Raw genomic sequence first — 11974 nt, 5'->3', positions numbered from 1 at the left:
GCCAAGAGCCTATTTCAACCTCATCCTCTTCTTTTCTTACGGATGTGATGCAATACCGCTTAAACGATGCTTGCCTAACTGTAAACACAAAACGATCGCACGTAGAAACGTAGAAAATCGAATCGTCGCGACGTTATCGCTTCTCCAGAGTAAAACAAACGATTTTCCATGAAACGAACTCGTTGGAAAAAATCAAAGACGAACGTTACCGAGCAGTCTTGACGCGCAACAAGATGCGCCAAACTTTGATACGTACCTCTGGCCATCGTTTGCGATGTACGAAATACGTGATCATCGTGTGACGATTAATATATGGACGAATCCAAGATTTCCTTTTCCACCTCATCGAATGTAGCGACGCAGAATGAAAGCGTGTTTCCCATCGCTCGACGTTTTAATAACGGGACAAAACGTATCGTTGCTACGCCCTGTGTACACCGAACATCGATGTAGACATATAGTTAAAAAACTGCGCTTACGCTTCCTAAAAGGCAAATCTTTATTTTTGACGATTGGCAATTGCGAAATTAAACCGGATTCGTGCGATTCGACTTTCATCGGTGTCCTTGACGCGCCTCCGCTCGCGGTCTCGTCCTTATTCTCTCCCAAAGTTCTCTCCACCTCCAGACACGCCATCGAAATGTCAATTCGAAAAATAAGATACACGCAGATCGCACGGAAAATTATCAAAGATGCGTCGCGATATTCGTCGAAGATTCTCTCGGGCAACGATATCGTTTCCTCGTTTTCTTCTCTTTTTCGTATCAGCTTAGGAAGAGAGGAAGATCTGGATCTGTTACGAGTAACGGGTACTGGTCGACCGTATTTAAGCGATCCTCCCGTAAGCAAGCAGAGCTGGCTGTGTGTCAATAAACGACGCGTGGGTTTTAAAAAGAAATCAAAGTAGAATCCACGCTTGTTTCTTCGGATCGGTCTGTCCGTGTTCGAAAGCGTTAGACGAAAGTGCGACAGGACGATTTCGATCGGAAAGATGCATATCCCAACTGTGATATTCGCCGGTATCGTGATGCTATTATCGCACGTTGCTACCGCATCGAGTAAGTACTACGAATCGACACGAAAAGTTTTCGTTAAAATCGAACGTATCTACTTTCATTGGTTGTTGGCAACTCCATCAATCGGTCTAATAGATTATTAGTAGTCAGTGGATTTTTGTCTATTTATAAGAATTTCTAAAGTGAAAAATTGTGAGAATGTAATGTGAGAAAATATCTTGAAAGCGTAAAGATTGTAACAGTTCGAAGATTTGTTCGATTTCTAATTAGTTATTAAAAAATAGTTGGTTTGTTTTAAAGTTCAAATTTCCTACATCATTCGTTAGTTATCGGGTTTGTTCGATTTAAAATTTACGAAGGAAACTGTTGGTAACACTTCGTTAACAACAGATGGTAAAATAGTCGGTTTCGTCCCAAATACTCCTTCAATACGTGGAACATTTTTGTTTTAACATTAAAGATTGTCTTAGCAGTTTGCAATAATTCAAATATCAAGGTATCGGTATTTGATAGTTAACAAATTATTTATATTTTTGATAATTTATAATTCTTTCCATAATTCACCTCGGTAAGGCGAGCAAAGCGCCATGGCAGATAGCCAACTGAAAGGGGCCAAATCGGCATTATCACCCACTTCATCGTTACAAACAGAAACGTATCAAGACGGCGTCAATTACTATAATTTCCCAATCGACGATACGTACAGACCGCTTCAGAACAAGTAAGTATATAGGTTTTTGTAATTATACGATAACATATTTTTTAAACTTCCTAGAAAAAATTTGTTTCTTAATTTCCTATTACAATTTCCCAAACTATGGCTCGTTTAAAAAAATATTTCAAATGAAACTCCCAATGTTTTTACACTTACGATCTTACGTTGATATTCTGTCACTAAGAATTGTCTTTATTTTGCAGAAAATGTCCGCTATGTGACAGCTCGGTCTATCCCTACTGCGGAGAAAAATTGTTGCACGACGCGTGTTGTTGCACCAATCCCTATACCCACGACTTACCCTATCAATGTAAATTAGCAGATTGCCGATTTTTGCATGCAAACAGTTGCAGGGAACATCGATTAATCGCAACCTGTTGCTGCAGCGATGACTATCGGTTTTTGTTGAAAAGTTTCCCGAACGCCTAACAAGTGTCAACTGCCAAGCAAATTTTGCGAAATCTGCCTATTTATCTTCGTCATTTTATATCATAACATGGTGCAATAAAAAAGAAAAATATCGTTAACAAGCGAAAATGAGCGAAATTATCATAAACTATTAAGTCACGCGACGTCTAAAATTGTTAAAAATTCATTGCGATGTTCATATCTGGAAATACCTAAAAGAAATCAATCCATCTTAATTAATTTTTACTTTCCTATGCAAAAACGAACGCAAAGTCCGTTGGCCCTTTGATATCACCGAACCACGTGGCTATCCCTATTTTGTCATCGATCGGTAAAGTCACCACTGTATTATATCAGTATGTTTCGCGGCATTCGAGATCTGTAACAACTGTATCACTCGTACTTACCTTGTTATTGAATATAAGCTTTCGAATACAAGTTCTTATTAATACCTAAATTTCTTTTTTCCATTAAGCAAGTAGAGACAATACAAAATTATAGATTCAGTATCCTACAGGTTTCTCCCCAGGCAAATAACTATACATATATATATACACATATATCTCACGCATATATACATATATAGTTTTAAGAGGGATCGTAAACGGATTTACAAACGTGATTTATCAAAATTTCATTATACGTAACTTAGTAATTAAGTATATAACTTGGAAATTACTCTATTTGTCCGTAGCGAAGAACTCGTGATGGTGCGACAAACCATGTGCTGACATCTTTCAAAAGCGGAAGGAACACCGACTTGGAGGATGTGAGGACGGATGGCACTGCATGGTTTGTCCGTAGATAGCGAAGACGGTAACGTTGGAAAAGGACGCGTAATCTCGCGATAAAAGCAGTAGCGTGCAAATATATAAATCAATTGATTCTTTCGAATGCATTAATCGCGATCCTATCTTCTAGAAAATCATTACCACGTCGACGAAATAATCACCACACCGAGAAAATCGATTACAGTTAACGCTAAATAATTCTAACTACTCGTAATTCGTTATATTCCGAGCGTTATAATTACGTTCAAGAATTAGCCGTTTATCGATGGAATTTCGGCAGTCATACGTCGACCTTTACACTTATACTCAATTTTTTAATCGTAATACGTAACACGTCGTAATACGTATCGAGAATATACGCCATGCAAATATGAGGTTAAACGAGTTTAAAGAAATAGGACGAAGGCAAAATTCGTGTGCATTGACGAGCGACGCAAATATGGAATGTAAATAGCGATAAATGCATAATGAATTAATGGTAATATTTAATCATGCCACTTTGTGCAGTTCGAAAATGGGTCAGTGAGTCTGTAACAGATACACCGTTTAATTACGTATGGCAATTAGTCTGAACGCATGCCTGATAAAACGCCTCCGAAATTAAACTCGTTGACGAGACGTCCTTTTCCTTCCACAAAAATATAATATGGAAGAAATAGAAAAATACGAGTAAATAGAACAGCTATAAAACGTAGATCTTTCGTTACAACAAGCGCGATACGCCTCGTTCGATAGATTTATCGCGCGACTGAAATTAAATCAGAGAAACAGAAGAAAAGAGAAAACTGTTTAAATAGTATCCGTAACAAGCGATAATATTGAACGAGGTTTGAGGTCGTTTGCGTATTCTTTTTCCTATCAATAATAAGTGTAATTATTTTTATTACTGATCTTCCCTTGAAGTTTGCACGCTCCCATTAAATGACGATTTATCGTCCGTTTCGAAACTGGAAGACTTAAATAACCGTTCTCGTCGTTCACGCTTGAGAAAATAAAATATCGAGTAACCTCGATCTCAACTTCATCACGTGGATCATTGATTACAAAATCGTAATTGGAGAAATGCGCGATCCAACAGCCTCCTTGCCCCTTTTCCTTCCTTCCTTTTCATTTTCTATCATTGTCGTAGCGAGAACAATATCAATCTCAATGAATAATAAGGTCACACGACGATAACGAAGCACGTTTAACAGAAAATATTAAATCGACTCGGTATCGAGAAGAAAAAGCATTGTCAAGCATCCGGATAATGTAATAAATATTTTCTACGATACCATATAGCACTAACGCTTTGATAAAATAATCGATACACCTTGAAATTACCGACAATAACATCCTCGATCTTTCTAATTCTTTTTCTTCATTTTTATTTACTTTAATTTATTTACTCTTTACTTTACTATCGATTCTCGCATTGAGAATTACAAGTAATTTTAGCCAGTCACATGGCCAATTATTTATAACAAGTTAATACTTATTATAGATATGTATTATATTGTTTTATATCGTTTTATAAGTATTATAAGTATTATATTGTTATTATATTATATTGTATTATAGATAAGTATGGTTTATAAATAATTATTATAAATAAGTAAATATTAATTAATGCAAATATCGCTTAGGTCAAACGGGTAGTGTGCGACGTGTCGAGTAATTTAGTAAATAGAGGGTTTCGATGTTCGATGACTCCTTTGCTGCATCTATCGCCGATATTTCTTCTTTGACCGTGATCTTTCTAACGAGCGAAATATTATACCTTGGGCCGACGAATCCGAGCCTCGCAGTGGTAGTGGTGCATCCGCGTAACGGTATGTATGGCCACGCTCCTCTTCGACTATGGAATCCTCGTAAAGGAAGCGATGCCTCTTCTCTGAAAAGAGAGAAAAAGGAATACTAGGAAAAGGAAGGCGACGTTTTTCGAAGTAGATGCATCGACCCTCGGTCTCGGGGGTAGATGTTCCTGAACAGCCGAGGTCAAAGTCAAGGTCATACACGTGTCGAGGGGACCGAACGGATGGCCCTCCGGAACACACGTGCACCCCCACTTCCTTGGAAGCGGACAGCGAGACCGCAGGTAGATCGGGTAAAGACTTTTGAACGGTCGATTGCTCGATTCTAGACGGACATGCATTCGTAAATCGATCGATCGGTCTTTCGCGTTCAAAGTCAAGGATCACAGCCGTTGTCGAGTAACGGAGACGCGTATGTTTCGCGTCTTTGGCTCGTTCGAAGCTGGCATGGTCGTCTTGTCTTACGCGTGTTTCCTATTACGTACGTATAGTTTTATTGGCGTAATGTTGAAACGGATCACGCTTCGGAATGGACATTGTAATCTTCTTCAGATTTGGACAAATTTCGTTCGAAACGAAGTTCAGAGATAACGATTTGGAAATACCGAAACATTTCCATTACTTTGTTGCTTTTATTTCAGAAACAATATTGAAGACTAATTCTACGAAATATGAAGCAACGAATAATTTAGATCTTGATATTCCTTTGAATTTCAATTACCGTATTTTCTATAGGTAAGTTTAAATCGTAAATAACGTAGAATTATTATCGTATAACGTAGTGACGCAAGTACACTAAATTACTTTAATTTCGCTTGTCTTTGGATAACGTGCGAGAAAACCGCGAGGAAATATGTGTTTCCAAATATAGGTAGTGGACAATCGACGTGACAGAATCGATTTATTCAAATGCAAAGCGTTGATAAACGGTGCATTAATTATCTCAAAATTACATTTAGCCGTTATTTAAATCGTGTTTTTACAAATACGTATTTATTTAAATAACGCTCAGGTTCGATCTTTGTCACGTCGTTTTTATCGTCGTTATTACCGTATCTTATGAAAATATGCAAATATGAAAATAACGACAAAATTATTATACGATATATGTACATACCGAGTGTTTTTATGATTTCGGCTAATTTTACCTTTGATAAATATTATTATAATAGTAATATATAACGTAAAATGAAGAGGGGGGGATTACACGGCAGGAAATGACAGCAGAAATTAAATACATGGAAGTATACGAGAAATTGTAGTCCTTTTTCGTATATTACGATACGCAAAGTACTTCTTTTTAATGTTTCGAAATGTATCGCTATCGCTGTAACCTTTGATTGAAAAAAAAACTTAGGAATAAATATATTATTAATGTTATTTTGATAAACTATTACCCTGATAAGGGTGCCGTACGATGTTCATTAGCATGTTACAGCTTCTGACACGTGTATAGTATTTCTTCTGCTTCTTTTTTATGTTACATCATAAAGATAAGTGAAATGTCACGATAATCCGTATATTCTCTACATACATAGTAGCAAATTGAACTTTTTTCCATGCAGATTAAGTAATAACTGAAATACATAAAAATAAGTAACAAGATAAATAAAATAAGTCGTAGTGGGACGTGTGCAAACACCGTCCAAATACATGTTACAAAACGTCAGATTCCTAGAAGCGATAAAGAATTTTGGAAGTTTTCCCAAATCGATGAAATTAAACGGAATTGCCTGCTCGAACGTGATAATTTCATTCTTTAACGGATAATTACATTTTTCTTTTCTAACGAGATTTTTCACCTTCTTAGAATGGTTTTGGAATAATTTTCATTGGATAAACAACGTTATCGAACAATTAGACAATTTTAACGAACCGTCCTCTGAGTCACGTATTTCCCTTTGAGACGATAGGTATTTCACCTTGCTGGCTAACCGGCACGTGGCTCTTTAGAATGTAAACAGACGTATAGTACGAAGTCAGACGTGCGCAGCCACGCCAATCGCGCGTAACAGCGATATGCATTTCAGAGCGACTTATCGTAAAAACACCTTATACCGGAAATATCTCGAAAGTTAACGCGTTAATCGCCGTGACTAACGATATCCAAGGAAAGCACCTTGATACTAAGATACTATGAACGAACGCTAAGAAACGCTCACGGATATTCGATATTCGTACTTTCTCTTTTTACCGCATTCTGCGCTATAGTCGCATACCTTTCTCCCATCTTTTAAAACGCCAGAATTGCATATCCCAATCTCCTATTAGATATCACAGATATTTTTCACCTTAACAACGTTCGCGTCGTTCAAAAAACGAAGCGATTCTTTTTTCTATAATTATATTACGATATGCTATGTATCAACTACATCGTGAACGAAATAACAAGTATTATCTTTATTAAAAAAAATTTCCGTTGACGTGACAGAAATGTGCGAAAATATGTATCGATTATATAAGAAAGAAGATTATATTATGGAGAATAATTACTATTTAGTAACCGAAATCATTTGAAGAACGATATTGGGCGTTACGCCATTAACAATGTAGGTGTCATTAAGGACCATAAAAGCGATAACGTGTCAATTTCATCGAGAAAGCAAATTCGATGACGAGACATTAAGGCCAGACAGAGAGATAATCTTTTTTCCTTCCCGTATTATCCACTCTTTTATCCGCTTAATATCTATAATTTCGACTTTCTTCGACCTTCTAACCCCGAGTATTACGGTGCTCTATAGCGCAATGTACATCGACTATTTTGCATAAAGACAAATAATTTGCAAATAATTTACAGCTGATCGTATTTAAATTACGAATAAATCAGATGCGAGACTGGAGAAAGTGGACGAATGAAAAAAATATTATTATGATCTTTTTCATCGCATGCATCATCGCATTAACTTATTATATATATTACGATAGACAATGGGATTATACAAATGTGCCTATTTCTTTCTTATCTATTAAGGAGAAACTAAAAAATTTCCTAAATATTAGCGAGATGACTCGTCGAACGTCTATAAGACTAGTCTATGCGTATCCTGAGTACGATCTACCCTAGCAGACTATTCTAGAAGGGCTCGTACATCCTAGAGGGCTCTACCTAACGAATTAGGAAGGACCGTGAGAATCTCCTATGTTCTTAGCGGACATCTAAAGACCTCAAGGACGCCGGAGGATTACACGTGCCGACCATTTCAGGGCAACAACCCTCGACGCCAGCAACTCCAAAGAAATTCCAATCCGTCCCTCCTTCGACTCATTCTAGATAAATCCACAAAATCGCCTTTCTCTTTTTCTCTCTCCTGCCGTTTTTCCAATTCTTCGTGTCCTATTCGCCTCGTTTTCTTTACACGTTTATCAGAATGCCTGAAAGCCGCGAAATGAGTCTTGAAAATGCTTTTACAATGCTTAAATAATTTTCGAGACATTTGACGCACCGAGTCTTATTTTCCATTTGCCGGAACTGAATAATAAATATGCATCGAAAAATTCTGGCTGATCTTGTCGTCCCACGCGTACTCCTGTAATCCGTAGCCTCGTATTTCATTCTCTGTCGAGGACTTCTCAAGCAATGATTCGGATAGATTTACAAGAAGAATGGGGAATGTCGAATTTGTTTTTTAATATCATAATGCCACGACTTTATATTTTCTCAAATATCATTTTATTCTCCGTTCTGTTCTGCGTTGTATTCACTTACGACTTTAGGCAATACATAACGCATTAAACTCTGAAAAATGGAAAGTATTCGTTTTTCGTCGTACGCCTGAATTTCTTAAAACCACTCCAAAAGCGAGAAAATTTTAATTCGCGACGCGATACAGCGACGAAGAGCGCATAGAGTACGAAGAAATGTTAACCTCAAAATTCGTTACAATTGGCACTCGCCCTTTTTCCCTCCACCCTTCGAGCGTTACCAACTTGGCTACGATATCAAGATCGAATTCAAATTTCAAGTTTATCCAAATCGATCGGTGCTGCTGAATCGCGCGTGTCAATGAACGCAAAAATAAATCGATCCGGTCGAACTTTGTTTCACGTGTATTCCCGACGTTGAACTGCCATCTATGATACGTTTACGGTAACTTTCTAAAATTATCTGTAATCTGATCGAAAATACTTTCTCCTACTTTCGATGATCGTCGATGAACGATCGTAACGCCATAACGATCGATACGATCGATCGATAAAGTTTGACTGGCTATCGGAATAGTCGGAAAGAAGCGTCTGCAACCGTATGCGCGTTTCCTACAAACATTTACCGCGGATAACACGTTAGACGAGCGAGATGACATAACTTTAGTATGCATCATCGATATTTTTCTCGTACGAAGAAACGGACCGCGTACCAGACCAGTCTGGTGTAACCGAAACGAATCGGGTCTTCGTCCTTGTAAGTTTCAGCCACGTGAACGACTGATTATAGGTGGCACATTCAGCTCGTACGGCGGTTTAACGAATGCAACCGTTCTTGGAATTCGTACGACCCGACGAAAGCGGCCGAAAATAAGCCACATTAATTGAAACTCTCTGTTACACTGTATGCCAATTTAGTTGCGCAAACCGTCGGACTGATATCTCGGTAATTGATCCATTTATGGAAATTGATTATGTCGTTCTTCGACTTGTGAAATCATTTTAATCTCGGCGTTTTACGTGGCTCCTCGCGTCTGTCGATTATAGCAGGGACACGTGACCAATAACGAGTATTATATTGCAATAAAATCGACGGATTATCATATTCGCGTAATTTAAGAATAGATCAACAATTTTTTAGTACGAATTTACAAAGTAATCGGTCAATGTATTACGATACAATTTATGAACTATTAAACTAACGTAATTGAGGTACAGATTGGCAATCTTTAGGTACAAATTTACATAGTAATTAATGATATTGTAAATTATAAGTTTGCACCGATAAAGATATGCTAAAGTGCTTTGCAAAGAAAGTATTAGCAACATGTTATGTACGCGTTAACAGCATGTACGTATGATTTATTCGAACAATGTTATCATTTTAAAAAACACGCATATTGCATAATATTAATTATTGCATGTAGTCGAATACTTCGAGAAGATAGGAGGACTTGACAAATAATCTGAAAATGACCGTAACCGTATAAGATACAAAATCTTAATGGAAAGAATTTAATAGTTTAAACGACACGCCAGAGTGTTTTGTAAGATTTAAGCGATTTTCAGAATTCATCGCACGGTTCGAATGACAAAACTCTACCAATTATCCTATGTAACGAATGCTTCAATTATTTCAAGCCATTCTGTGTTATTAGATGGATCAGTCTGAAAATACAAATTGCAAATTAATTTCGAGTTAATACGGTGCTATGTTCAATTATCTTTGCACTAATTTTATTGCTATTTATTATTATTCCTTTCATTTATATTCTCCTATTTCAATCACGGTATCACGGTCATTTTTAACGCCAGAGCTACTAACGTCTAATGTACATTTAAATACGTTAATAACCATGTTACACGCGTGTAAGAATAAACATATTAGTCTCGCGAGATTAGCAGCTGCAAATTCTTGGTACAATAGTGGAAGCAAAAAATCTGAAAGCTGTAGTACATCGGCTGGTAACAGAGCTCATAGTCGAAACATTCGTCGAAGAGGAAAAAAACTAAAGCAGAGGTAGAGTAAGAAAAAGATTAATGGAAGAAGTCGTGAAACGTAGTTACATTTGTCAAATGCATCTGTCAGACGCGGAACGGTAAAAAACCAGAGTACTAAGAGGTGTTGGCGTACTGGTTTTAATATGCATACATATGTATGTAATGGGAGGCGTCGCTGGCGAGATAAATGCAAATAGATTCGTAGCGATCACCGAAGATATATCGTCCGTCGTAGAATAGAACGGGATTCCCTTCCACGTGGCGACAATCGCAGTTTTCCGAGTAGATCACGTTACACGTGGAAATGCGCCGTATTACGTAATAAGGAAGGTCGCCTGTTTGCTAACTCGCGGAAGATCAGGCAGCTGAGGTCAGGCACGTGGAACTGACGTGTTACGAGAGAACGCGACCACGCGTACGTGCATATAGTAAAACCCCTTTATACAGGGTGTCCACGATTTAAACGTGAAAATTTTGGCAGCCTGAAAGGTACTGACAAACCAAACCCCATTTTGGAGAAGAAAGTTTTCGTTCTCACCTCCCCCCGATAAAACTTTAAGTCTCAGCCTGCGTCTGATTACACCTAACCATCTAACTGTTGCGTTACATAGGACAATGACCGTCCTAATTGCACACATTGCTCTGCTGATATTCGATGCATTGCTACACCCTGCCGAAGTTCCGACGTTCAAATCGCAAACACCGTGTACGTACAGAGTATGCGCGCTGTTAGTTTCCAGTGCTTTACTCCTAAACGATACGTAGGTGAAAAGGTAAACGATGAAAAGCGAAGCTGTTATGGATTATTAAAACACAAAAATGGCTATAACTTTGAAACAACATCGACTGTCCCGTCCACTCGTAAAATGAGTCCCATATTGTTATGATACGTAAAGTTTCCAGAAACGTACGAATACTTCCTCGAGCGTGCATATCGATTTTCGCATGGTAACTCGTAGCATCACATACTTCCTACTGCGAATCACCGTCATCGACGATCGTTAGCCCCGCGATTGTTAGTTTCTGCTTGTCCTATAATTCCGTAGGATTCTTCGAGTATGTCCGATCGAGCCCCACATTCGTTGCTTGTTTTCGCGCTAATTCGACGATAAACCGATAATATCGAGCGTGCAAAACGATTTCCCTATATCCGACACGACGATCGAAATTGACTAAATGAGAAAGATCTCGCGCGAATTATAACGCGAAGAGGTTGTCTACAGTGTATAGCGCGATTCGCGTCAGTTTAAGTTAATTTCAATAACGCTAAAGAATAATTATTCGCAAATTCTGCACACGCTGGACGTTATCGCGTTGAAAGGTGCACGTCTGATCGTTCTAGTAGCACGTGTTCCTCAATGACAAGTTCGACGAACCGGCTCGCTTTCTATTCATCGTCACAGTGCGTTATTCCTTGCATTCGAGCAAGCTTCAACTTTTTCAACAGTTCTGTATAGTTCCTTTGGTTTCCCGCTAAACGTTGCAACGGAATCGATCAGGAATAAAAATCTGCCTTTCAGGTAGTTATATACAGGTAGGGCGTACAAAAATGTTAGGAAAAATTTGAGGCGTACTTATCGAAAGAAGGGAAAAGGTTTCAACGAA

At 38.0% G+C, this 11974-nt stretch overlaps 1 protein-coding gene and 1 long non-coding RNA gene across 2 annotated transcripts; one reads left to right on the top strand and one right to left on the bottom strand.

The window, feature by feature from the left end:
* The first annotated feature begins 148 nt into the window (after nt 1-148).
* LOC126926158 (uncharacterized) lies at nt 149-3954 on the top strand. Its single transcript, XM_050742283.1, has 3 exons — nt 149-1058; nt 1590-1737; nt 1935-3954. The coding sequence occupies exons 1-3, from the start codon at nt 992-994 to the stop codon at nt 2158-2160; spliced, it is 441 nt and encodes a 146-aa protein (XP_050598240.1). The 5' UTR covers nt 149-991; the 3' UTR covers nt 2161-3954.
* A 549-nt stretch (nt 3955-4503) lies between these two features.
* Nucleotides 4504-11522, bottom strand: LOC126926230 (uncharacterized). The gene is made up of 3 exons (XR_007714429.1): nt 8593-11522; nt 6121-8462; nt 4504-4803 (listed from the first exon to the last, which is right to left on the bottom strand). It is a non-coding gene; the product is annotated as an uncharacterized LOC126926230 (long non-coding RNA).
* Between the last annotated feature and the right edge of the window lie 452 nt (nt 11523-11974).

The sequence above is a fragment of the Bombus affinis genome, chromosome 17 (assembly GCF_024516045.1).
Source record: "Bombus affinis isolate iyBomAffi1 chromosome 17, iyBomAffi1.2, whole genome shotgun sequence".
NCBI lineage: Eukaryota > Metazoa > Arthropoda > Insecta > Hymenoptera > Apidae > Bombus > Bombus affinis.
Note: the sequence above shows the minus strand (reverse complement) of the source record. Positions and strands in the feature narration are given on the sequence as shown.

What these genes read in the sequence shown, in the direction of transcription:
- LOC126926158 (XM_050742283.1), top strand. Translation starts at nt 992, where the DNA reads ATGCATATCCCAACTGTGATATTCGCCGGTATCGTGATGCTATTATCG. An exon ending in GCACGTTGCTACCGCATCGA is followed by an intron (nt 1,059 to 1,589) that starts GTAAGTACTACG and finishes CACCTCGGTAAG; the next exon opens with GCGAGCAAAGCGCCATGGCA. An exon ending in TACAGACCGCTTCAGAACAA is followed by an intron (nt 1,738 to 1,934) that starts GTAAGTATATAG and finishes TTTATTTTGCAG; the next exon opens with AAAATGTCCGCTATGTGACA.